We start from the raw sequence: 27516 nt of genomic DNA, 5'->3' as shown, positions 1-27516 counted from the left end.
CTGAGTGCTCTCATACACATCATACTCAGTGCCATATTTACTGGCACTCTCAGGAACTGTCCATGGTCTAAAGTGGGACTATGGGGCTTTGGGCAGATGAATTACCTTCTCTGTAGTTTGACAGCTAGCTGTAAAACACAGCAGCTTACATTGTGACAGCCTGAGAATAACATATATCAAACACTTTGAGAAAGCGCTACTTAGCAATAACTGAAGCTATTTGTTACTACTGTATCTGATTTTCAGTTCCTGAATCCTCTTTTCTGAAGCTGAATATCGTCTTTGCTTATTCACATTTACAATATATCCATAGAGGGCATCTCCATTCTCTTTGCTTTTCCATTTAATGAAAGAACTATTTCCCCACTATTACATAGACAAAGAAGGAGTGAGGGTGTTACCATTTTTTCAATAAAACTATACACTTCATTAGGAAAGAAAACACAAACATTACACTAAAATATTAGAACGCATACAATTTAACAGAGAAGATCCCAAATATTTGACAGTAGAAAGGAGTCTTTTATTAAGGGATCATCTGAATAACATGAGTTTGTACATATATATATATATATATATATATTTACATATACATAGACAATATGTTCACTCTTATAACTGCTGTCACTAAAATAGAGTTTTTAAAGTTCCCTTTCCTCTCCTGTAGAAGATCAGTGTGCAGATCCCACTGGGAGGGAACAGCTGTGCTTGACACCACACGATAACAGACCTGGCTCTGATTTCCCTTCTAGCTCCTGTAGCAGCACCAGGTTCAATGGGTTATGCCTCACAAGTAGCGACACAACACAGAGATCTCTCTCCAGGCAGAAATAGATCTAACTACAGAGAAACACATGAAATTACTGGATGTTGGTGAGACTAATCTTGCAGTAAGTCACAGGCCTCTGCCTTTACATACACAAATCTGAGAGATTTTCATAAAGCAGTAACAGCCTATCATTAAACCCCATTTACAGACATTACAAGCGAGGCCAGTTGGTCTCATAACCACAGTGACATCTCCAAACATGACTTCACACGCTAACTCCAGGCTGATCACCTCCAGCTATCACCACAGCAGCAACAGGCACCTGAGAAGTTCTTAATCACAACACTCATGGAAATTATGTAATATCCACTGGTCAGAACCAATTTTTTTTCCTAACAAAACAAATCCAAGACAGTAAAAAGGACAATTTACTTAGGCTACTAAGTAGTACTATCTGCAGTGATTTACTGCAACAGTAGAACAACACTTGAGTATCTTCTCATCTGGGTTACAGTACTGTTTAAAATAGAGCCTAAGCAGCATTTACTTCCTTTTGGATGCGGTGAACAGTTCGAAGGTTGAAATTACATTCTCTGTCGATCACTAGAAGACAGACAGACATAGGGACAGACTATTGAAAAATTTCCACAGTGTCCTTTTGGCTGCCTTCCAGTCCCATCTCCGAGTGCCTGCTATTCTATTTAATGTAACTGGAGTCTTAGGATGAATATCTTTCTTCCTGGCAGTTTTTATTCTTTCTCAAGGCAGAAAAACAGCCATCAACCAACAAAGACTCCGCCCATCTAAAGGTTCAGAAACAGAACTCACAGCATGGCCAAATAGCTGCTATTTGCAAGCAAGTTCCTCTACAATTTCACTGAAAACAAAGAGGTTATAAAATCTGAAATTAGGATAACCCCAGAAACAGAAATGCCTTTCAATTGAAAAGATCTAAAACAGGAATGAGACTGGAGGAAAACTTGTTTGATTACTGCAGTACATGGCAGCCAGTCAGAAAATGATTGCGTTCCTAAAAGACTGTCAGCTCTAATGATTATTATAGATAACACTTTTTTTAAACACAGACTACAGGCTGAGCTGCCTGTCTGCATGTAAGAGTTTCATACATTTGATCCAGGATTCCAGTACAAAATCCAACTTGCCTGAAGTCTTCAAATAAATTATCTATATACTGACATGTGTTAATTGCTGATATGTTATATATGATATATGACATAATTATTATTATTATGTTTGTACTGACCAAATATTACAATCATGGCAGTGCACAGGATCAGAAGCAAGCTTACAATAATATTGATCTGTGTCCAACTCACAGTGCCCTTGGGGCACACACGTCAAATACAAGGGAAAGTTTGGCGACGTGATTGTTTTTCATGGGTACCAGCTGCAAAATTAGCCAAGCTTCTCACTGATCAATATTTGCTGGTTGTATTGTAGACTCTCCTGGCCTTCAGGCTTTGCAATTACCAAAGTTCCTCATGGACATTCTTCCCATTGTGCACTGCTGATGTTTGTGCAGCATAGCAGCTCTGGCGCACACAAGAAATTGGCACTTTCTGCTTGTTGTATCTGCAAGAAGCAGAGCACTAAGGAGTTTAGCAGATATTTATGCTCCCCAGAACAGCCAGAGCTGATTCACATTTACTCCAGCTCACATAAGTTATCACAATCACATTACTTTCAGCAAAAACATCAATCAAGACAAATTTGTGCCAGGACCACAAGGAAAGAACTATTTCACTACAGCATGCCTGCACTGAGAAGCTAACATCTTTCCCTTAGGAAATGTCACCCACAACACTGCAAAACATAACAAAACAAAAACCAAACAAAAAATATATTTGTTTCTCTAAACATTAAGAAGAGCCTATAACAGTTTATAAAACACCAGTGATGGGAATCCATATAAATCTCAGAGTTAAGCAGAGATATTCTCTTTTCACAGTACACAAAGAACATATTAATAATGCACATGGGAAGTCTATAGAGGAAAAGAAAAAGAAAAGATTCTGTCTGTCTTCGGGATGAGAGAATCAAACATATAAAGACCTTTCTTTTGGAAAAATACGGAAACCTAAGGGGATGCTTAAAACCCATTTGCCAGTCACCACAACACTGTTATTGGTGTGTGGTGAAGTGATCTTGCACTTAACACAGTGCTTATTTCTTTTACATAGTGTATAACACAATCATAAGAATCTAGCACTGACAACTGCATTAAAGAATCCCACTTTCAGAACATAAAACACTCTAGAGAAACCTTCCACGCTTTACAATATGCTAATTATTATCAGAATTTTAGTATTTTATTACATTATACATAGTACCATTGTTATTTATCATTATCAGCACTGTATGACAAACAGCAGCACTGAACACGTTGCACTTTTTAACAAGCACAGCAGGAGGTCAGTCCTGCAAAATGAGTGTGTTATTTTTGCCTTCTGCACCTAAGCAGCAACACTCACTCGTGCATCCAAGTGCAAAAGGCCACACACCCCATCCTTTCCCTCTGGAGAGCACCGAGAGGCTGTAACATGGAAGAGTTACAGTCACTGCTGCACAGTCACTGCTAACTGCAAGCAGTTAGCAACAGGACCAGGATTTACAGATTTCATAGAATTTTGCTAAGTAGGAAGTAGCTTCATCACACTACAAATTGAAACCAAACCTGTCAGTTTACAGTCCTTTCTTCAGAGGTTCTTTGTTATCCTGCAGAAATTTGAAAGAAACCTGAAATACTCTGTAGCCAATCCCCCATGGCTTCTCTCTCCTTTAGCTAGCTGGAGGCAAGCCCTTCCTTCTTGTGCTCCCCTTCACTAAGTCCTTGCTTTTTTTTTTTTTTTTATACCCATCTCTCCACAGCCAGGTCTATGCGACAAACCCTATTCAGTTCCATTCAAGCTAAAACACCATCACCATGTCTCAGCTTTCCTGGAACGTGACCAGAGGACATCAGGTCTCCATCCAGCACAGGATAGAGGACAGATACTTTCATCCCTGGCTCTCCCACTTGAGAGTCTGGGAAATCAAATGTCAACTGATTCTTTTAACATCAGCTAATTACCGCATGGCTGCAATGTTTAACTCAGGTTCAATACTTGGTATTCTTTGTAGCTAAGCAAAAAAAACTTCAAAGACTATAAATCTGCAGTTGTGCTTGATGTATTATAGCAGCTTGTCATCTAAAAAATAAAATAAAACCGCATTTAGTAGTATAGTGTGTCCTGTCATCACAAGATTCCATGTTTACTGTATTTCCAGTGATTTCCAAATTCTCCTTTTATCATTCCCAAATAAACATAGGGATGCTTTTAATTGCTAGAACACTTGAGCTGGAAGCTGTAAGTCATTTTAGATGCCTACTCATGAATCAGGATTATGTAGGTCAATTTCTGCCCCAGTGTCAGCTGTCAAGTTACCTCTTATGGCAGTCATGTTAAATATGCACCTATGTAGAGTCATGAACTTAACTACTTTCATCTATGATGAGTTGAAAGTTTACTGGATAGGTCAAGAATAGGACAGAATTGGGGTTTTCACTTGAATTTGTTCTAAACTAGAGTGGACGAGAAATCTGCTTGCTATCCTCATGCTGTTAACACCTTATCCTAAACACAAATCACTGGCAATAATCAAGACAATTAGTAACACTGGCAATAATCACAGAACAATGAATTTTCCAGCCGGTGCTCAACTTCATGACAAAATACTGATTTGGGAGGAAATAAAGACAGCAGATACTTGGCATCATCTTCTAGGGACGGAATCTCTGTTCTCCTCCTCTGCAACACACCAGGTGCAGAGATGCCGTACCGGATCCCACTGACAATATGCAGTGCCGAAACGATTTTGGTTATTATCACAGACAGTGCAGACATGCTATGTCAGCCTTCTCTGGTATTCTTGATTTCAACACATTTTAGCCTCTTTATCTCTTCAAACGTAGTTTACTCATTTTTGGAGTTTAAGGGAATGTATTTAATTCAAAGGACGTTTATGAACATTCAAATACATAAGGTCTTTTGAAGATAAGCTCTTTCATAGAGAAGACCCATGTGAATAGAGGAAAAAAAAAAAAAAGATTATTTTTCCTCAGTTGCCCCCCTAAATCTTTAATTCCCACCAAAAGGCTGGAAAGTCCCAGTAGAAAGCCTCTATTCCTGTTCAAGCCCATTTCTACCTGTGACCACAAGGCTTGTCTGCTGCAAAGACAGCTGGCAGGTGAGAAAACATAGATCCGATGCACAGCAATCTCATGTCTAGCTTCTGCTACTGACGTAGATATATTTTTAATAAAAAAAGAGTGAGTCTGGTCCCTAAAGATTACAAGGAGCAGGAGGAGAGCTTACCAGACTCCTGACAACATTATGCATCTCTGCGTCATTTTACACTGCTGCCTGTGCAACAAAAACTGGCTGACAGTAGGATTAGCAATTCCTGTAAAGTCAAACACATTTGCATTTGCATCACTAAGGGTAAAACAATAAGTTGTAGGAATTTTGAAAAGAGGTTACATTTTTTAAGTAATCTCCGTTCAACATTTGACATCATTATCATCCATACAACATACTCCATTTGCTCTTTAGAGGAAGACTGATTGATCTCACAAGATTCAGTCATTTTTCTTGAGTTAGTATTTCTTTAGGTGCCCACAGCCAAGAGCCCTGAAACATACGGAGGGAAACAGCACTCCTATTCAAAGCAAAAACAGCACAAAAAAAAAAAAAAGTTCTCACTTTTGTGAGTGGCTTTTCTTAAAACAGGACAAAATGGCTAAAGAGAGGCTGCAACTGACAGAAAAGTGACAGAAAAGGTGGGAGGGAGGTATTTGATATAGAGATATGTGGTGATACCTTTTATTCCAGTGCTGGAGACACTGGACCTGGGCCACTTAAATAGATCAACTGCTTTCGTTCACTGACGTCAGTGTAATCACTACAGCACAGTGAGCTTTACCACAATATCCACAAAAACAATTTCAAATTTCAGCACGGTAACTGCATAGCACCACTAAATTCAGACCCCTGATGCTGCATTGCTTTCTACAGGGTTGGTGTGGGTAAAGGCTTAGAAGATGAGCACATAGCTCTTTCTCCTCCCAGCTGTGCCAGGTAAGCAGTGACAGTTTCAAGACCCACCAGCTTATCTGGCACTCTGCCCATCATCTCAGCTGTAAAAGACCTTTGAGGTTAAATCTCTCTTTCCAGAAGAGCTTAGGGAGCAACAACCAGGAGCCGGCGCAGAATCAGAATCAAACCACGTGCTCACACCCAAGTATGGAGCCTGGCAACCTCGTGATTTTGGAATTCCTTTCTTGCTACGTGTTATTTCCAAAGCAAATTTTGCCCAAGTTAAACCAGAATTCAGAAACACTGTTTTTCTTTCTAATTGTTTTATGAAGCACTATGTAACATCTATGAAATCACGAACCTTGTCAACTGATTTTACAGGCAAGTACAATATCTGCAAATTCACAAGGGAAAAGCAGTTGTAATAAAAAAAAAAAATCGTATATTTTATTGAGTTCTATTTGAGAAAAGTTGTTTTTCCCCAAAAATGTTTCCTGTTACTGATTAAATCCATTAATTCCTTCTAATGAGAACAGCACTTTGAAGTTCCATTGATCAGTGTGATCATTGCCAACACTTTCACATTAGCTTATATTAGCATTATTCTTAACTTTATTTATAACTATTCTTTAAATGTGCTTTCAGAGGACAAGTCATTACTCAGGATTTGATTATGCACAGTCACATTAAAATTATTTAATAGCATTTCCTATTATCTCATTAAACCTTCTAGAACGGAACTCAAACTTCGCACTGCTTTTTGTTACATGCACTTGCAAATAATGCAAAACAGAATCAGATTTTCTACAGATACAGTAAGGAGTCTATTACTGACATCTTAGATTGGGTACTAGAATAAAGATGTATGAGGGAGTATCAGTAAGTATACTCTACAGTACTGAATTTCATGTTCTTCCCTGCTATCAATCGTCAACACTCGTGCTTAGGAACCAGGAGAACTAACCTTGCAATGGGTAATACAAACACTATATCCTGAGGGCTTCCTTTCAACTACTAAACAAACATTTGCTGGATCCCATCAAAATCCTGCAACAGAGCAACTTCCAGACTCATACCCAGCGAGTCTAGGCATTTAGTTAGGCCTTTGTCAAAGCAGATGGGAATTAAATACATCTTTATAAATACTTAATTTTCATTGCTGTTTCCAGTTCACTTAGTAGAGCGCAATTCAGTCAGTGCAGCAACTGCTACATGAAATTGAGTCATGGGTCAGCAACTGGGGCAGAATTCATCCCTCTGCCCATTAAGTACCATAATGTTTTGACCAGTAATTTAGCCAGATAAGCAGATTTTGACATAATACCCTGAGAATTCACTACTGACTTTCTGGACCAATAAATTCCCACTGATAAAGCAGACACTTGTGTTGTCCAGGGAGTAGGCCTGGGCTGATACTTACTTGAGGTCACTGTTTACTATGCACTTTGTTCTGCAAGAAGAACCTCCCTTGTGTGATTCAGGAGCCTGGAACCCAACACGTAACATCATCTTTGTAAGAGTTTAATCTGAATTAAGTTCCTTAGATTCCAGCCACTGAAGATACATTTAATAATCTTTATATTGTCTTTGTGTCTTGGGTAGTGAGTATAAGATTTGGGAGCTGCTGCCTCAAGACCCAAACAGGTATGTCTTGATGGGATAAAGGGTCTGGGTTACAACCTCAGTTCATCCTGGAGTTATCTTACTACTTAAGACACTACAAGTCTTTGATGGTCATACCTTCGCCATCTATATTTCTCTTCAGTGGACTTTGTCCATCTTGCTACAAGGGCCAGGAAGTCTTATCAAGACGGATTATTCTGTTTCTGTTGATTCCACTAATTACAATTAAAGAATAAAAACAAACAAACAAAACACACAACAAAATAATATCAAACACAGCAAATGGGCAAGGGACCACACTGTTGCCTTTTTTGCCATCGGAAAATTCTATTACTTATAGATCTAGGGAATAATTCTACTTGTGGGTCAGAGATATTGCAATGCCTGACAGATTCTCATTGTCACATTCCAAAATTTGATTTTTCTATTAAATGTATATTCCAAACAGAGACATAAGATTTTAAAGCTGATGCTCCCAAACAATATGCCTTCCCTATACCCTTACATTTCCAACTCCTGTCAAAATGTATATATTTAGAGCTTCCTGGGTACAGCTCCCAAATTCACAAAGTCCTTTTACAAATGCAGCACAGGGACATGCAATTTGTCTCAGTGTCACAGTCCGCTTTGAAATGTCAGAGAACTCTCACCATTAATAACTTGTTCTGGTGTCCGGGGATTTTCACACACGTTACAGGAAACAAATCAGCCATCAGCAACGCCTTTGTGCAGCACACTGCATTTTTATTCATTCTGTACTTCTCCAAACTTCGATTACGTGGAATGCTTAATTTATGTGCAACAGTCCTACCTTCTGTCTTAACATCATAATACTCAGGTATGTGCAGAAGGAAACAACTGCAAGTACCAATTTAACATCAGTTGGTGTGGTTACTTAAATTTCAACCCAACATGCATTTCAGTTTGGACTTTTTAAACATCCACTCTGTGATAAAAATAGTAATACACTGCTTTACTAAAAACACTTACATATAGATGAATAATACAGTAGCAACAGCAAAAGGAAATGGGGTCTTCAATTAAAATGGGAAATAAAAATATCCAAGCCCAGAGAAGTGCAAATTGAGCTCTCAAAACCTGGTGGCCCACAAAATCTGGTGCCCCTCATCTCCTACGCTTCTCTCACCACCACCTGCACTCACCCTGTGATATTCCTGCATTTGCTGTGACTCTGGATGTCACACAGCATGAATAAAAGTTGCTCCTCTGAGCACAGCTTCTGTTGCCTTCAGGCATCGAATGCAGCTCCATGCAATCACCCTGAAGCTCTGATGCTTGCTGAAATAGAAAGGGCCAGGGAGGGAGCAAAGATGAGAAAGAGAGGAAGAAAAGCCTGAGCCTCCCACCCTCCCTCCCGCTTTGCCAGAGGTGCTATTTTGGCTCCAAGCGATTCCTAAAAGTTTCTATCTCAAAACTTGTTTTGTTGCTGTTGTTTCATTGTTGTTAACTTTTTTTGGTTTTCTGTTTGTTTTTTTGTTTTTTTTTTTTTTTTTTTTAATCTTGTCCCATATACTCTGGATGTTGCACATCTTCTTGGTTTTTAAATACTCATACTATATATTTACAGCACACATCCAATGACATTTCAGAATACAAAATATTCTTTGAAACTATCAATCTGTTTTTCTCCAGATCCTGAACTTACAGAGTGGTGTTAACCCAGCAGTTCTGACCACTGAATCAGAATTGCCAGTCAATCTGTCAGCCCGCACAGAGATATTCTGCTGAACTTCTCTGCAGAAAGCAATGTTAGGATCATCAGCTCCTGAACTCTTCATGCTACATCAGTATTTATCTCACAGCGATGCTACCGCTACTGGAATTCCCTAAGCAGCACATTTGCTGCTACGAGTGCACACCACGTCCAGCTCTTTTGGGACTGCCAGACAGACAAAAAAAATCCATAGGCAGCTGCCTAAAGCAGTAACAAACACCTGTAAGTAGTAAGGTGCAGGGTAGGCTGGTCTCTTGCTGGGATGCATTTTGAATGAGACCTTCAATCAGCATCCTGATTGCTTACGGACTTCCAAATCCCACCAATATTACTTAAATCATCGTATATTGCCTACATCGTGGAGTCAACATTCACTGGCCAGATTCTGCATTCAAAAATCTATTCAGAGCTACAGTTTTCCCCACAATCGCTTCCTGATCTCACTTTAATTGCCACTGACACACTTGCACAGAGACACTGGGAGAAGCATGTGGGGTTGCAGCCACCGGTCAGGACAAGAAAAACAACTGCATGTATGAATTTAAGATCAGTTTGCGTGGTTATATTAGGTTCAACACAACATGCATTTTAGTTTGGAACATTACTGAATAGGAACTTACTACAATGGCCCTAGGATTTCATCCTGTTTCAAACAGTCCTTTTGGACACAGCTGCACGGGAGATGCTGGACCTATGAAACAGCGGTGATGTAACAATGCAGAAAGCTGTGAGTTAAAAGGTCTGCTGCCGTGAGCTGCTGTTTTAACAGCATTTTCCTTCTATCCACCCTCATTTTAGTGAGTGAATTAGGTAAACAGATGAAATTCCATTTGTATTTTCAATAAAATTACACAATAAAACCCAATATTCTGCCAAGTCTACTCTTCTGTATTCACAAACCATAATAATCAAAACAAAAGTGCAAGAAGAAGGGTTATATCCAAGTCCATTATGAATGACAAAGATCACTGGATTTCATCAAGAAATCCCTGTAGGAAGCTTAATTCTTTGTTATCTAGCAGATCGTTTATCCTGAATTAATGGCCTGCACAGAAGAAAAGATCTGCCAAATCCTTGGGTAATATGATGGCTACAGTCGGTATTAAGAATGTACTTAGAATTCTGGTTTTAAAAAAAAGCAATTCACGATTTCTGTTAAGACAGTCTCTTCCTATAAACTGGCTTTCAGAAACTTTCACGAGATGAACTGGAGAGAATCTAAAGAGGTATAAGAGAAAAGGAAACCTAAAAGCAACATTTATACATATACATTTACACTTTATAATTAGCAAGTATGGCAGCTCTTTCATAATCAGATACCATCAGCTGCAGTCCTTTATAGAAAACCGGTTCAGTAAGGCTAAGTTCCAGCTCTTCACACAAAAACGTTCAGCTTCCTAGTTGATTGAAAATCAAAATAATTGCATTAGCTAGACTTAGAACTTCCTTTATTAAAGGAAGCATGATTGATTTTTTCTGAGCTTAAAATTGCACATGTCTTAGTCACTGTCAATCACAAGGAGTAAGACCAAGCTCTTACCATTGGCATATGCTACAGATATTTCCTGTGAGAAAATATTACAGGACCAGCACTCTGGAAACATAGCAGCTCAGAAATCTTTTTATCTATCTGAAGTTGTGTACAGAGATAAGACATGGAGAATGACAAATATATATAACGTTTTTTCCTAAAAGAAGAGAAAACACTTTTTCAAGCAAACACATTTTTAGGATACCAATGCAAACAGTTGGTAAAAGCCACAGGAAGATGCTCTTTACCAAAGGAGCAGTCTTTTCTCAGCAAACTTCTGTAAATACAATCTCTCATTTAATAAACCAAGGAATAAGGACTCCCTTATTCCTGTGCAGAAGCTGCTGCCAGAACTGTACCTGTGAGCATAACCCTCAGAGAATCTCAAGGCAGCAATCCTCACATCCTAAGTCCCCCAGAGGGATTTCAGGAAAGCAGATAATTTTACGGACAAGCCAAGCTTCTACCATTCTTTCATACACGAGAGAATAGTGCCACATAGCATTTTTTTCTTCATACAAAATTTCTCCAACAAATTAAAGGTTATCACCAAGCTTCTCTCATCCTACAGACTAAAGTAGAAAATACCAAGGCAGAGATCATCTCATTATGTGCTCATCATAAGGCATAATAGGCACCCAAATTTCATTAGTGCTTATCACTCAGCACGAGTGCCTGAACAACCAAAGTGCATGGGAACTGCTTCCAGTATCTCTATCCTGACACCAAACCCACACATCGCTTGGAAAAGAATCAGATGAAGTTCAGATAAGTATGCTGCAAGTAGGTGGAGAGTGAGGGAGTTCTGAGATATCTCATTAACTGCATTTCTCAGTAGTGGACAGGACAGTGCATTCCCAGTACTTTTCAGTCTTCAAAGACCCTTTTTTAAACGTAATGGATAAGCAGGATACGTGTGCCCCTTGTCATCACAACAAGCCTATGCTAGCCTTCAAAGCACGTTTCAATTTGCGTTTATCTTACTGAGAAACAATCCAGCAGCAGCAACTAATGATCTTTTTTGCCCTAATGAATTTACCTTGAAAGAAACCTACCTGGGGCTCTATGCTGTTCACACTTATTAAAACATGAAAGCTGGACTAACTCTACAAAAGACATTGGCCGTTAACTCTGAAGTCAGTTAAATGTCAGTGTTATGAACCAGGAATCAATCAGGCAATGCAACACTGCTCATATTAAAGGTGAAGCCTGCAGCAGCTCTGTACTCGGAGCAGGGATCCTGAATAAGCCACACTACAGAGGAGCAGGGCCCAAAAGACAGCTCTGGTGTAAGGAAACAGGGGTGCGAGGAAAGTGAAAAATAACACACAGCAGTTTCTGTTGGCATAGATATGTTTAGGATAACATGGGCAAAAAAATAAAATGGCTGTTGCAAGACATGCATGCATGTAGATCTCCTACGGACAGACACCATCGCAGTATGGGGCAACAAGTTATTTTTTGTGTCTCTACTGCTTTGCATAACACATGTGAATGACTGAATAAAAAACTATAAATAGTATTTATTCGTAGATATTTCTGCCTGAAGCCAAGTTTTGCTCCACTTGTAAAAGTCTCATTCTCCCTGGCTAGGAAATACTGCATGGATACCACAGTATCCAATATTTCTGCTCCTCCCCAGAGTGGAGAGCCCACCAGCCTCATGCCATGCAGTCCGTATGGACACACAGCCACATGCTTCCCCACCTTTCTTCTTCATTAACTAAAATGAGGAGCAGAGCTGTATCACAGCCTTGTGGCAACAAGCAACAGGCAAAGCACAAGCTGCCCAAGCAAAAGCAGTGCCAAAGCCTTTTACTCAGTATCTGCCTGGGGGAATTACTAAGTAACAACAAAAATTCCTCTGCTGTGTGACCTCACTTATTTCCCATTTTATATAGAAGCAAAGCACTTAATTTTAAGGACAGAGTATTATAAATGCTAATAGGTATACAATAAACAAAGTAGAATTGTCTATAAATCTGTCACTTTATCTGCCAAGTGCCAGTTAAGGTAAAATGAAAATCACAATCCCTGTGTAAGGAAAGTTACATAAGTCGGCCAGCGGGTTCAAAAGCAGAACACGGAGCTCAGAAAGTTGCATTCATCTGTAAAAGCAAGCAAACCACCAGATGAAAGGGAAAATAGGCCTGAATATGATTAAAGGCCTTATGTTTTTCCCAAATAGCACAGAATTAGACTTGCTGAAGTCTGCAGATTTAAAATACACAATAATAAATGTGAGCTATTGAGTCATCGCCAATTATTTTTAAAGAGCAAATTGTTTATTTATAAAGAAACAGACATCTGTAAAAGGCAAGAAGGACTCACAGCTGATGAAGGAATAGTCTTTGGAGTTTGAAGCTTTTGTTTTGTTATTTTGTTTTTCTTAATTTACTTTGCTTCACCTCCATTTCTAAGTTCAGAAGTATCAAACTTCAAACTCCTCCTTTTTGGCTTCTCCTGGAAAAAGAACTATTGAGGTCTCCAGAGGTTTTGGCAAACCCTTCACACACCTTTAACAAGATGTGAACCCTTAATGCAGTAGTACTGTTAGCTGAACGAGTGAAGCTAAGTAAGCGTTATAATACGCATCGAAACCTCCCAGATGTCCAATGGTCAAATGTCACAAACATCAATTCCTTCAGCTCTTTGGAGAATATCGAGTTCCCAGCAACTGGACATCCTTAAAAGGAACGCTGTGCTGAGTTTTCAGGAAGAAGCAGTCAGCACAGGGCACACAGGGCACCAGTCTGCCCTGTTGTTAGCATCTCTGCACCGCCAGGAGCCTGGGCAGACCAGGCTGGGGACACTTGACGCCAAATTTTAGGGTTTTCCCCATGTGTACTGCAGGCAGAGCTGCACTGCTTTATCCTCCTCTCATACAGAGGCTCCTCTCCATAATCAGGCTTACCCCATATCTGCAGTCCAGTATCCTCTTAACACAGAGGATCATCCATATTGGATCAGATCAAAGGTCAGCCTGGCCCAGCATCTTCTGGGACAATGCCCAACGGAAGAAATCAATACAGACAAAGAGTAGTACAGAATTTGTTTGTTTTTTTTTTTTTTTTTTTTTTTTTTCCTTGTTTCCTGAAGTTTTTAGCTTTCACAGCATGGTGCAAGACTCTATAGCCTGCCTATGTGATGCCTAATGAACTGCAGGCAAACCCGGTTCACGCAGTGGGAAGTAGAATGGTAACATTTCTTGTTCCTCAACACTGCACCACTGCTCCATCACCAAAGATTTTAAGACAACAGTAAAACTACTGCATTCATTCATTTTATTGGAATACTCTGAGATAGTTTGGTTTGGGGCTCTGGATCTTCCATGCATGTCCCTTCCTACACACAGTCCATATTGATTCCTTCTTTTGCCTTTCATTGTCCTGAGCAGCAGATGCATTGCTCTGTAATACCCAGTGAGAGAAGATCATTCTAACTAGTTTCTGATAGTAAATGCCAAACTACTTCTCATCTGAGGTTAGAAAAAGTTAGGCAAAATGTAATTCTTTGCCCATAGATAAATAACCTTTTGATGGAATCTTCTGTTATCGGAACTATTCTCACAAATAGCTTTTTTGCTCTTGTGATGCATCTGTTGCATTTATTTCTCCTCTTCTCCTGAGACTCCTCATCTGCTGCAGACATTTGAAACAGCATCTGATAATTCAAGAAAACAGCCTTATCTATTCCATTTTTCTGATTCACTTTTTCATAAACATCAGCAAGAACAAAGTAAGATATTAGGTAATCATACCCAAAATTCCGTCTCCGTACTATTGTTAAGAAACCCATGGCTTTGGGGATGGGAAAGGTTCTGTCCGACAGAGCATTTCACAAGAGGACATGTATTTTAAGGAAGATGAATAAATGGAGCCACCCAATCACTATCACACAAAGGAAGAGATGAGTTCACCTTGATAAGGCTTAAGTCATGGGTGCTGTTCTTTCCTTGTTATTATTTACTGCAGAGAGCATCTTTAACGTAACTCAAAGATGGGTATTGAATAAGGAGAAGAGCTACAGCTACATAGTCATTCCTGACCTCTCATGGAGTTTGCTGCAGTCTTCTCTGCTTCCTCTGCAAGGAAAGCAAAGTGAATAATAAACCGTATTTTCTAGATAAAAGGGTGGAATTCATGTTGTATTTTGAGTTCATTAAAATATCATCATGAATAAGGCAATACAGTACAACATAATAAGCCCTCTACATTTCTGGCCACCTCAGCGGGTACAGGCTTGGCTGGTTTGTTTTGCTATCATGCAGGCAGAACAAGGAGCCACATACCAAGCATTATCCAAAATTAATCATGCAGCATATCTATTGGTGAATGCATAATCCTTGCTCTTCAGAATTTCTCCTTTCATAAGAAGCTGTCCCTCTAGACAGATGGGAAATGAGTGAATTTTCTTCCCTGTAGGTACGAGGACTAGCAAACAGAGCCAAAATTCCCACATAATCAGATCAATTTCAAAAGCTGGAATTTTAGTATTATTAATTATATTTGCTATAAAAATTGTATCTCTATTAACTATGAATTTTTGGATATTTTAAGCTTGGAAATAGTTACAGAAATGACAAATGAAAAATAACGACCATATGTAAACCAGCTTCCAGAGTTCTTCTGATAATTGCAATTATGGATCTTAATGAAATCCAGCATATCAGATTAGTTTCACAGTCTCTACTCCTGACTTGTATTACCATGACATCTTCCAACAAGAAAGGAGCAAATGGATTATAAATACAGACTAATTTTGTAGTCTTCTCTTCAGGCTGATTTTCTTGTACTTTCTGGCAATATTTAAGAAAATATTTTCCAATTAATTGAGAGTTATTTAGTGCTCTCAGCAAATTACTCCTCAATGAGTGTTGGGCAGATACACTTTCTTTTTTCCCTAGCGCCTTTGATTTCTTCTTTGTATGCACAGACATGCACTTAATTAAAACTTTACATCTAAGTGGCATTAGCTAGACACACAAGGCATAACAAGAGGCTCTTAGGCCTCCAGCCAGAAAGCCAGCAGTGCTGACGCCTCCCTTCATTTATGTTAAAAAGTCAGCAAAACAAGCAATTTATGACCACTATCAGCAGCAATACAGCACAGACAAAGTCTTTAGCTAGTACTGGTCCCACTGACCTGTCCACATTGCCAAATGCAAGGTCAGAACACACTTTACTAAGTGTCTTCTAGAACACCATAATAAAATGAATCATTAATACGAACATTTAAAAAGGTGTCAGGGAGCAGCAAGAACAAATACCATTAGTAGACAAAAGGATTTGTGATGATATCTACCATTCACCACTCTGAAAATGTAACCCTGAGGCTTGACATGTACAAGCAGGGCACAGATGTATCACATTATGAAATTAAGCTTGGTTTTTAATCAAGATGCCTGAATTTTTGTTAGCAAATAAAGATACAATGAGAAAAGCAAAAGCCTGTCGTACAGTACTATGATTGCACACAGGAATTTTAAAAAGTATCTGAAGAAAGAGAAACAACTAAAAGAAATCATGTAATTGCCAGAAGCATTTTTGAAAGTCCGTAAGACATGACAATAGCTCTCATTCTGTGGTACCAACTCTGCTTTGAAAGACTAATGGAATGCTTCAGGAAGATGTCTGGCAAACAACAGGAAAGTGTATTTTTGACCACCAGTGTGACCCTACAGGGAAAACAGAGCTAGATGATGCCCCTTACCTCTCTTAGGTGCTGATTTTCATACCTTTCACATTTAAATGGAAATTAAACTAGAGCAGTTTTAAATTAAGACTAGCTTTCACATGTGGTAGTGCTGATAATCCTCTACACTACAGATTGGAATGTGATGGAATCACAACAAAAAAGGATTCTGCAGTTTTCACCAAAATTAATGGAAATTAATCAAAAAAATCAATGGAAATTAATGGCTTGAGAAATAAATAAGCATGCTAATATTCAAATTGGAAAAAAAAAAGCAAACATTTACTGAGATTTTAGGCTCATTTCCAATTTCAAGTGTCAGCCACTTTTGCAGAAGAAACTTGTAATATTGATGTAATCCTACAATTATGGAATCTGCAGGCAATAATCAGACAGTCTCACAAAAACTCAAATATGCATCAAAGAAATTCGACAGAAGAATTAAATAATTCTCATTACTACAGCTACTGAGTCAAGTTGCTGTAGAAAGGAAAATGATTTACTTTGACAAAAAGATACATGTGAGATTGGTTGGCTAAATCATGTAAGTGCCTTTGAAAGGCTCCAGACACGGCTCAGCAGAGCCTTATGGTAAGACAAGCTTCTGTAAAAACTTCCCTGAGAAAATGTTAACCACTGGAGAATAATTTAAAAAGACTTCTTTTGTATTTTCATTTGTAAAACCATAGATCATGTCCCTGTATTCACAAACATTTTACAATTAAGGACAGAGGAATGTTTTTAAAGCTGCACAAAACAGCTTTTTTGTTATTTTATTCCTATATTTAGGAAGGCAGAGCTTTGAACAGATGTATTTTCTACACGTTGTTACATATGCAGCCATTTTATTGTTTAAGTTGCAGGGTATGAACACTGATTGGGGTTTTTACCTTGTACTGGGTCTGGATGGGACAATGTTAGTTTTCTTCACAGCAGCCCATCTTGTTCCATGTTTTGGATTTGTGATTAAAAAAGTGCTGGTAACACATCAACCTCTCCCATGAGGAAAGGTTGAGGGAACTGGGCTTATTTAGCTTGGAGAAGAGAAGGCTCCGGGGAGACCTCACTGTGGCCTTCCAGTACTTCATGGGAACATATAAACAGGAGGGGGAATGGCTGCTTATGAGGGTTGATACTGATAGGACAAGGGGGAATGGTTTTAAACTGAGACAGGGGGAGTTTAGTCTGGATATTAGGAGAAAGTTTTTCACACAGAGGGTGGTTACACATTGGAACAGGTTGCCCAAGGAGGTTGTGGATGCCCCATCCCTGGATGCATTCAAGGCCAGGCTGGATGTGGCTCTAGGCAGCCTGGTTTGGTGGTTGGCAACCCTGCACATGGCAGGAAAGTTGAAGCTAGATGATCATTGTGGTCCTTTTCAACCCAGCCCATTCTATGATTCTATTGCTGAATTGTGCTTGCATAGCAACGAGACTCTCTCTTTTCCCCACTCTGCCCTCCCAGTCAAATAGGAACTGTGAGGACCCACAGCCAAGACACTTGTCCCAAAGTGACCAAGGGATAATCCATGGGACACTGCATATCCATATGATGTGGTGCTCAGCAAAAAGAAAAAAAAAAAGCTGATGGAAAGGACCACAAAAGGGTGACACTCATCTTGATGACATTTGTCTTCTAAAGCATCCTGAGGCCATGCTTTTCAGAAAGTGGCGAACAACCAGTCTGCCCATTGGAGGAAGTGAATGAATTCCTTCTTTTCATTCACTTGTCCTCACTTTCATTAGACCTGCTGCCATCTTTATGTCAGTCCTTAAGTCCTCTGGCTTTCCTTTTCTCCCCTTGCAACGGGAAAGCAAACTGAGAGGGTGGCTGCCTGCTGGCTGAGCTCAGTCTACCATACAATTTTTATTATATTTATACTTCATTAGTTAAACATCACTACTTTGGAGTTTCATTTCATGATTAGAGGAAGTAGGAAAGATCAAAATTCTGTTCAGAGAAATGAGAGTCAAGGAAGCTAACAAAGGAGAAGTTTCCAAGAACTGCATGCTTAAGGCAGATACCACATTACAGGGGCCCAAGTCCTGGACCGACTCAGTCACAAGGAGTTTAAGAATTCTAGTGAAATCAGTCCTTGTGTGTGAACTAACAGTAAGAGGCAGAGGATGCACAGTAGATGCTCAGACGAGGTAGAGTCAGAAAACAGGGAACCAGGTACAAACGGGATCAGAGAAAGGAGTGCATGGCAAATAATAAATCCAATTGAAATAGGAAAACTAAGCAGATGAAAGATTTGAAAGAGAAGTCTCTGTTTATGGTTGAGTTCTTTTTTACAACCATACAAAGTTTTCAGGAAATACAATTCAGCCCCTTAAATCTGCAATCAGATGGCAGTGCATTAGTGTGAACAGTGAAGGTGAAGAAGAAAAGTCTTCCCTTGCTGCTCCTGATGTGAGCAAGCAATCATTTATAATTGGATCGATGTGCTGAGTTCCATTTCTCCTCTGTCTTGTTTACTCCCAACTAAAACAAATGTTGCTAAGCTATGGGCTAACAGAAGAGAGAGCCACACTCTGTGTTGGAAGGATGAATTCTACAGCAGAGACAATATATGCACTGAAGGCTTGAGTCACCCTATCCCAAATCTTATGTGATTTATTACTAAATCTAAGCTTTCATTGAGCATAGCATAGAATAGATGTGAGGTAGGATATACAAAAAAAAACTTGAAAACAAAATAACTATAGGATTTGTTGCCCTGCACACATTTGTATGCTACATTGTGTTTGCCCTAGTTAAATTAGAAACCAAGTCCCACAGCTGCCTTATCATTTTGCACTATTGAGCCCCTAGGCCTCAAAGCAATAAAACAGTGGAAAACACATTTGGGAAACAGTAGTAAACTTAAAGAGAGTCCATGTCAATAGACAATATTTTGCAATCCACTACCATAACAAATTTTGGCATTAACAAAGTTAATTCCATAACAGAGCAGAAGAGACAAAGCATGTTACAGCTTTATCCAAGTACAATCCCTTCCAATTACAAAGAAAGGGCATAGTGAGCATCATGTGAATTTAGGCCAAATCAGATTACTGTTTCTGTACACTTAAAAAATCCATAGAAAAGGACAGTGTTTAACACATACTCCTTGACCCACTAGACTCCATCTAGTAGTGGACATTTACTGGCCATCTACTGTCCATGGTTTGGAAGCTGGCAGAGGTATCAGAACTAAAACAGGAATGGTCAATGCTGATTTAAAAAAAAATGAGCAGAAATTTAGAAATCATAAGTAAACACAGATGTGCTTGAACTCACCTTTGAACAGGACAGAGTAACTAACCAAGGAAAAAGAAAAAATAAGTTTTTATTATCTTGAAAAGAGTACACTCTTATCACATCAAGAGCTATTAAACACTAATTCTTTCTAACCAGAAAACCACATAGAAGAATATGGAGTCAGCAACTGACAGTGACTAAAAGACTGATAGACTGATATGTCTTTCCAAATCTCTTCATCCTCCCTCATGCATTATTTTCTCAGCTCAGTTATCATCTACAATCCTAATCATAACAACACAAGTAGACACTGGAAGAAAGTCTGGGTTTTTTTTCCTACTTATCAAAGAACTCAAATTGCTGCTGAAAGACTTGGTCTAAGAAAATGTAATAGTTTTCACTGAATCATAATCGTAGAACATTAGGTGTTCAAAGGGACCTTACAGATCACTCAGTTCCAGCCCCATTCCATGGGCAAGGAAGGTCACCTTTCACTAGACAGGTTCCTAGGGCTCCATCCAACCTGACCTTGAACACCTCCAGGGATGGGGCATCCACAGCTTCTCCAGGCAGCTCATGACAGTGCCCCACCACCCTCTGAGTCAAGAATTTCTTCCTTATATCTAACCTAAACCTACTTTCTTACAGTTTAAATCTGTTACTCCTTGTCCTGTTGCTGCACACCCCGATAAAGAATACCTCTCCATCTTTACTGCAGCAAGACCTTCCCAGAGCTTTCTCTTCTTGAGTTAGAACAATCCTGGTTCTCTCAGTCTTTCCTCACAGGCAAGGTGCTTTAGCGTTTTTGTGGCTCTCTCCTTGACCTGCTCTAACATGTCCATGCCTTTCTTGTCCTAAATGCCCCCAAGATGGAAGCTGTACTCTGCATGGGATCTCAGAAGAGCAGAGCAGAAGGGTAGAATCACCTCCCTCAACCTGCTAGCCACACTTCTTTTGATACAACCTGACCCAGGACAAATCTAAAGACTTCCTGAATGTCTGAATAGAATATGATATGGGAAGAAAAAATATTTGCTTCCATGAACAGCTGCTGTGTTATGAAACTCTTGGACCAAAGGCCAAGCCTATCAGCACTGAGCCACCCATTTCAAAGCACCAAACCTTACACTGGCACGTAACTGAAGTTAGCAGCTGCGTTAGCCAACAGCACGTCAGTTGCTCTATTTTTCCTCCAAAATAGCTTGAATTAAACCTGGTAACACTAGCCCTAGACAGCCTACAAACTGACAACAAATTCTGTGGGCTCCCACTCCATTCTTAGCTCTACAACCTTTCTTGCGCTTCAAAGCAGTGCAGTAGGAAGGAGATGCCAAACAGTTATGGCAAGAGACAGTCAGACTTGGATATGCCAGCTAAATTCTGATTAATCAGAGATGTTAGTGGTAATCTGTGCACTCCATGGTACCATGATAGTATCCTTTACCAGAAACCCAGTTAAAACACATGCCATAAAGTAAGTGTCTCAAAAAAAGGAAAAATGGATGCAGCTCCAGTAATGGAGTAGTGCGCTTCAGCAAAGGCCCTCATACTCCTCACCTGTTCTCACAAGTTCTTCCTTCAGTCAGCTAAGCTCATTTTCAGACCAAACATTTCAGCACAAAGTTTTGAACCATCATGATCTAAGCTAGAGAAGGAAAAGTGATCCAAGTATGTCACGGAGAAATACTTTCCAGACATGGACATAATTTAATTGACTTTTACAATGTAAAGATCCCAAACTGAAGAATATATATGACCATAGGTTAGAATATTCCTGAAAACCACAGTTAAGTAGGCAGTCAGCTAGTCTGCTGCAAATTCTGAGGCTGCGCTAATGTGGGGCCTTATTATCACCTCTTTGCAGAGCAAATTCCAGTTCTGCCACACATAAAGTAGATTCCTAAAAATAAAATTCCCTTTCCTAGAGCCACTTATATACGTTTCCTTTCCATAGGAAAACAGTGGTATCAGCAATTGCTCTTGCAAGACTGAGCTGAGTATACAACATGAATAATACATCACATCAGAAACTCACTGGTATACTTATTGACTTCTGCTGTTTCCATGTTGGTGTCTACTGTAGATATAGTTAATTGGAAAAAAAATTAACACAATAGAGAAAAAGATGAGAGCAGAATATAAGACCACACAAGAAAAACACAACAGTTCTCCATTTAGAAGCTTGGGATCAGCTCTCAAATTAAACTGAGATCAAGAGCGTATAATCAATGGATATACAGATAGTATATATACATATATATATATATCCAGGAGCTTGGCTAATATAATTTATATTAGAGAAATGAGAGAAAGTCACTCACCCTATCCTGGGCTCACGAGATGAACTGCTGATGGAGCGGATCTCCAGAGAGATCCTTCCCCACTGGCAGTCAGCTCTTAAATGGGTCTAGGAGAGGTGGAGCCAGGCTCCACCCCTTCCTGCAGCACAGGTGAATTGCCTTCACCTGTGCTCCCGTGGCCGACTCATTGCTCACCTCAGGTGATCAGTCAAAGGTTCAGGCCAGATTCAGCAGCCCCATACAAAGAGGAATTCACCTTTTTGTTAGCAGCATCAGTTCACATTCACAACAGCTTCTTAGAAAGCAACTGAGAAATATCTTCATCATACAAATTTTGTCAAAGCTGCTCTGATAACACAATTACTTTTATTAACCTCATTATTCAATCAGATCAACAAGGACCATCAACTAAATATAAAGTAGTATGTAAAATTATAAGAAAGGTAAAAATAAGAAAGGACCTGAGCTAGAGTACACCCAATAGTTTCTAACAGACTGGCAGAAGGAGATAATGCAGCCTTTGAGTCAGAGTGCTTTGTTAAATGTTTTGCAGTGATTATAACTGTCAGTGTTCTAGTAGAAATAATTCCAAATTTCAGAAGAAAATAAATCTTGAATCATTTTTTCCTACAGAAAAATTGCTTCGTTTCTAATGGCATTTCCAAGGAAATACGCTTTCCTTTTAGGAAGAGAATTAACATAGCAAACCAAAATTTTCAGAAACTCTCAGTAATTTCGGGAAGCCTATTTGTAGGAGCTCACCAACTTTATATCTGTAATAACACAAGATTTTCCTATTCACAATTATCAGTCATCTAGGAAAAATAAAGTTAAAAGGTACCGCAGTACCAAGAACAAAATTTTTGACAAGTATTTGATCACTGTCTAATAAAAATATGATACCAGTCTCAAGAATGCTGGAAGCACTTCCCCAGCTTGCACATAGGAGTCTACTTTTAAGGAAGTCTGCTCTGCCTCTTTCACTCCCATTTGGGTAAAGCAAGAAATGGCAGAAAGCAGGATAGTGTACAGACAGAGAACTGTCTCCAGGTGTAACTTTTCTCATTAAAAACTCTTTTCTGAAGGCATTAAATGTAATTTTGTATTTTCTATGTTATTCCATGAGAGGAATTTTCATTTCCACAGTAACCAGGATTCAATCTGAGAGAAAAGAAAGACTGATAATTAAATTTCAAGGCTACCAATAAGGCATAATTCTTCCTTTTGCCATTGCTGTGAAATATATAATGCTATAATAATTTATAATGCTGAGAGGAGACAATCCTGAGAGGGAAAAAAAACTGAAACAGCCCAGAAGTTTTCACAGATTAGTGTTAAACAGTGACAAAAATAATTACTCCAACTGAACTACAGTATAATCTATTTCATTTAGCATAACGTCTTTGGTTACCTTACTTTTAATATCCTACAGCACCAATCAATTTAAAGCAGAAATCCTCTAATGACAAGTTTATAGTTCTATTAATAAACCCTCAGCAACAATTATCTTAACTGCCAAAGCAACATATACAGTATTTACCCCAAAACAAGATCAAGCTTCCTTTTCCAGAGGTTACCCTAAAAAAATATTTTATTGGGATATCATATTCAAGTTAATAGAGTCCAGAACCAGAATTCAAACAGACACAAAACAGCAAGCTGAGTTTGATGCTTCATGGGACAGCAGTGTCCACACCTAACAGAAGAACAAGGGACCAGAGGTCCCAGCAGCTCCTGGCAATACTCTGACTCAAACAGGGCTGCATCACACACTGATGCTGCCGTGGGAGATGATGGTTCAGAAAACCAAATTCCTCTTTGCTATTATTTGCCACGCTTGATTCCCACAGGTATGGCATATGCTGCTTCATACATGTTCCTTCTTAGAGGCAAGCCGGCCTTTCCTCTTTTCAACCATTAGAAACTGTAAGCTATTACAGAAATAGCTTACCCTTTCTATAACTACAGAAAGTACAAGATAAAAGGTACTCTGCCACCACAGAAGGTAAAGGCTTCACTAGGCTGGTCATGTTACAGGGACAAAAGTGTTGAAATACTTAATTAGCAGAGATTCAAATAAGCTTATATGAAAAACCTAAAAGCCTTCCAACAAGATTAAAAATCATGGAGTTCACATAGAGGAAGAATGACCTACAGTATCTTTGTTCTGTGGAGAAATTGGAGTCCCTTGTGAAAGAGCCACTGATACAAAAGCAGATACCTGGAAATGTGGCTCAGCATGTCACTGCACAACAGTTCGTGCAGTAGCTGAAAGCAAGGCCATGCTGTCTGCTTACAGATACAGGAGCAGAACTGCACCACATGGGGCTTAAAAGGAGCACTCAGAGGGCACAGATTAAGAAATGCAGATTTTTTTAGATATCTGGAGTATGACGCTGAATCATGCAGAATGAGAGATGGAGGTTATCTTGTATTCAGTATAGACTCCCTAACATGACAGAAAATAATGTATCTTAACCTGTACTTTGTGGACCTGGTGTTATTTTCTGTTTCTGGGAACTGGAGGGATATCCTCCAGCACGAGCACTATGTTTTCTGTCAGTCTTTCCAGGACCCATAATGACATGGGGATACTGTTTGCTTGTCTGCTACATGGCTTTTATACCACATACCTGCCAATTAAAGTACACCAGATCTGTACAGGAAAGAAAAAACAATCAAAATAATAGAAAGAATAATATATCCATCTCATATATTTTGTATAGTGCTTCCCATAGAACAGACAAATTTTGTGAATAATCACATCAGCTTTAGTATTGTTTTGGAGATTAAAAGCATAACAAAGATGAGAACTGACCTCTTAGTGCCAAACATGATGCAAAGGAGAGCTTGATTCACATTTATAAATTCACTGCTCTGCACAAGCTGTTTCTGTTAACCTGGATAAAAAAAGAGAGATTTTTAGACCAAGCAACTCAGGACCATGATTTTAAAATCCTGAACAATAATTACATTAGTAAATACTGCCCAGTGCAGCTTCAGAGAATACCTGTCAATTTTACAGAAATACATAGATAGGTTATCAAAACAAATACAATTTAATGTTAACAAAAAAAAACAAACACCAAAACACACAAAACAAAACAAACAAAAAAAAGGATAAGGGTTATGAAACCTAAGAACAACTCCTCCTGCTGGTAGGGCTTAAGCCTGATTGTAAAGGCTGTTACTGAGCACAAGATTTCAGTATATTGATATTTGGAAGGGCAACATCTGAAAGCCCCTGTCCTCTTAATGGAGAATTCATCTAACTGAGTGAAATTCAGGTGCCTTAATGGAAGTAAACAAGGTCACTATGAATTGCTGGTCTAAACACAGACATATAAATTTACATTTATAAATTTATAAATTGCATTTTGGTGTTCAGTTTGTTCAATGACTACCTTGGTAAATTAGTATTTTTTCCAGAAATGAACCATTAATATGAATAAGAAATGTCTTGAGATGGGTCTACTGAGACCCAATGACCTCAAGAAATCCTATTATTTGAAAAAAACTTTTACTAAAAAAAAAAAAAAAGTGTTACAGAATAATAGAATAATTTCCATTGGAAGAAAATGCCTAGCCTAGCCTTCAGCTTAAATCAGGTCTAATCAGATCAGGCTTTTCAGGGATATCACCAGTTGAGTCTCGAACACCTCCATGGATAATCAATTCCAGTACTTCACCACCAAGACTGCATAAACATTTTTCCTAATCCTTAATGAAAATCTGCAATTTTATGTTCACTGCCTCTTAACCTATCACTGTGAACCTTCAAGAAAATTCTAGCTCAATCTTCTCTATATCCACCACTCAGGTATTTGCTCATGGCACTAAAGTCTCCTCTTCACAATCTCACAATCTTAAGGCTGAGATGATCCAGCTCTCCAGCCTCACCTTGTATGCCAAGTGCTACAGCCCTTAGTCACTGTGTTTGGTCTCCATATGCTGACATCCTGTCATTACTGGGGAGCCCAAGTCTGGTCACGGTACTGCACAGTCCATCTTGTAAATATGATAGTGAGGAAGGAACATCTCCCTGACCTTCTGGCTGCACCCTTACTCACAGAGCTGAGGGATGCAGATGACTTTCTTTGCTGTCAGGGCACCCTGTTGGCTTATGCTCAAATCACTGTTCACAAGAGAACTCAGATCTCTTTCAGCAGCACTGTTTCCCAAGTTCACAGCCTGTCCTGTTACAGAGGGATATTCCATTTCCTGGGCAAGACCTTTTATTTGCTTTTGCTGAATTGTGTGAGGTTCTTGTCAGTCTATTCCTCCAATCTGGTCAGGTTCCCAAGTAATAGCAGTTTCCTCCAGCACGCTGCCCACAAAAACTGCTGATTTGCACTGTCTTCTCACAGGTGTCATTAATGAAGACACCAAGTTCTGGTCTCAGTACTGAATCCGGAGGGGCCACACAAGCTACTGGCTGAGCATCTGCTGTTTTCCAGCCATCAAGAGCCTCTCGCAGCCACCATGATTTTTCAAGGCAAGAGAGCAGCCTCTTAGAATCACAGAATCATCAAGATTGAAAAAGACCTCCAAAATCATCCAGTCCAACCATCCACTTACCACCAATATTTCCCACTAAGCCATGTCCCTCAGTACAAAATCTAAATGTTTCAGGAACACCTCTAGGATGCTGACTACACCACTTCCCTGAGCAGATCGTTCCAGTGCCTGACGACTCTCAGAAAAGAAGTATTTCCCAACATCCAACCTGAATCTCCTCTGGAGCAACATAAGGCCATTCCCTCTAGTCCTATTGTTAAGTTACGCAGGAGAAGAGGACAACCTCCACCTCACCACAACCTTCCCTCAGGCAGTTGAAGAGCGCAATAATGTCACCCCTGAGCCTCATTTTCTCCAGACTGAACAATCCCTCAGCCACTCCTTATAAGACTTGTGCCCCAGGCCCCTCACAGCTTTGTTGCCCTTCTCTGGACACACTCCAGGGTCTTTATGTCTTTCTTGTAGTGAGAAGCCCAAAACTGAACATAGTACTCAAGGTGAGGCCTCACTAGGGCTGAGTAATGACAGCCACTTCCTCCAACATCCTGGACAACATCCCATCTAGTCCCATGGACTTGCAAACATCCAAGTGAGATCCCCAGCTCTACCTTGCAGATACACACAGTATCCCTGCAGATACTGCTTCCCTCCACAGACTCTGACAAAGGCCAAGGGAACCGGGAGGTCTGAGGACAAGCTTCAACAGTAAAATCTGAGGCACAAAAAGCACTGAGTGCTACAGCTTTTTCACCACATGGCCACACTGAGCTACAGGTCTGTGCTCTCTTTACCTTCCCTTCTGCTGCTGATGTACTTACAGAAACCTTTCTTCTTGTCCTTAACCTTCTTTGCCAGTTTCAATTCCAGCTGAGCTCTGACTATTCTGACTGCACTGCTACTGTTCCTGTACATCTCATATTCTTCTAAGCAGCCTGCCCCCGCTTCCACCATCTGTGTCCTTCCTCTTTGGTTTTCTCTTTGAGCTCCTTTACACAGATTGCACCCT

The 27516-nt window shown here is 39.5% G+C and overlaps 1 protein-coding gene across 6 annotated transcripts in view; it reads right to left on the bottom strand.

The window, feature by feature from the left end:
- OXR1 (oxidation resistance 1) overlaps window positions 1-27516 on the bottom strand; it is a 247470-nt gene that overhangs the window by 188567 nt on the left and 31387 nt on the right. For 3 of the 6 annotated variants that reach the window (XM_085221565.1, XM_085221566.1, XM_085221562.1), the window contains exon 2: window positions 24811-24892. The exons of 1 other annotated variant lie outside the window; for it this stretch is intronic. In XM_085221565.1, coding sequence (XP_085077691.1) covers window positions 24811-24827 — 17 coding nt within the window. In that variant the 5' untranslated portion in view covers window positions 24828-24892. Of the gene's footprint in view, window positions 1-24810; window positions 24893-27516 lie in introns of those variants that run through there. 2 more of the 6 variants (XM_085221568.1, XM_085221564.1) reach the window with 2 other exon arrangements.

Source organism: Meleagris gallopavo, chromosome 3 (genome assembly GCF_905368555.1).
Source record: "Meleagris gallopavo chromosome 3, MGAL_WU_HG_1.1, whole genome shotgun sequence".
Taxonomy (NCBI): domain Eukaryota; kingdom Metazoa; phylum Chordata; class Aves; order Galliformes; family Phasianidae; genus Meleagris; species Meleagris gallopavo.
This window is presented reverse-complemented; position numbering and strand designations above follow the sequence as displayed.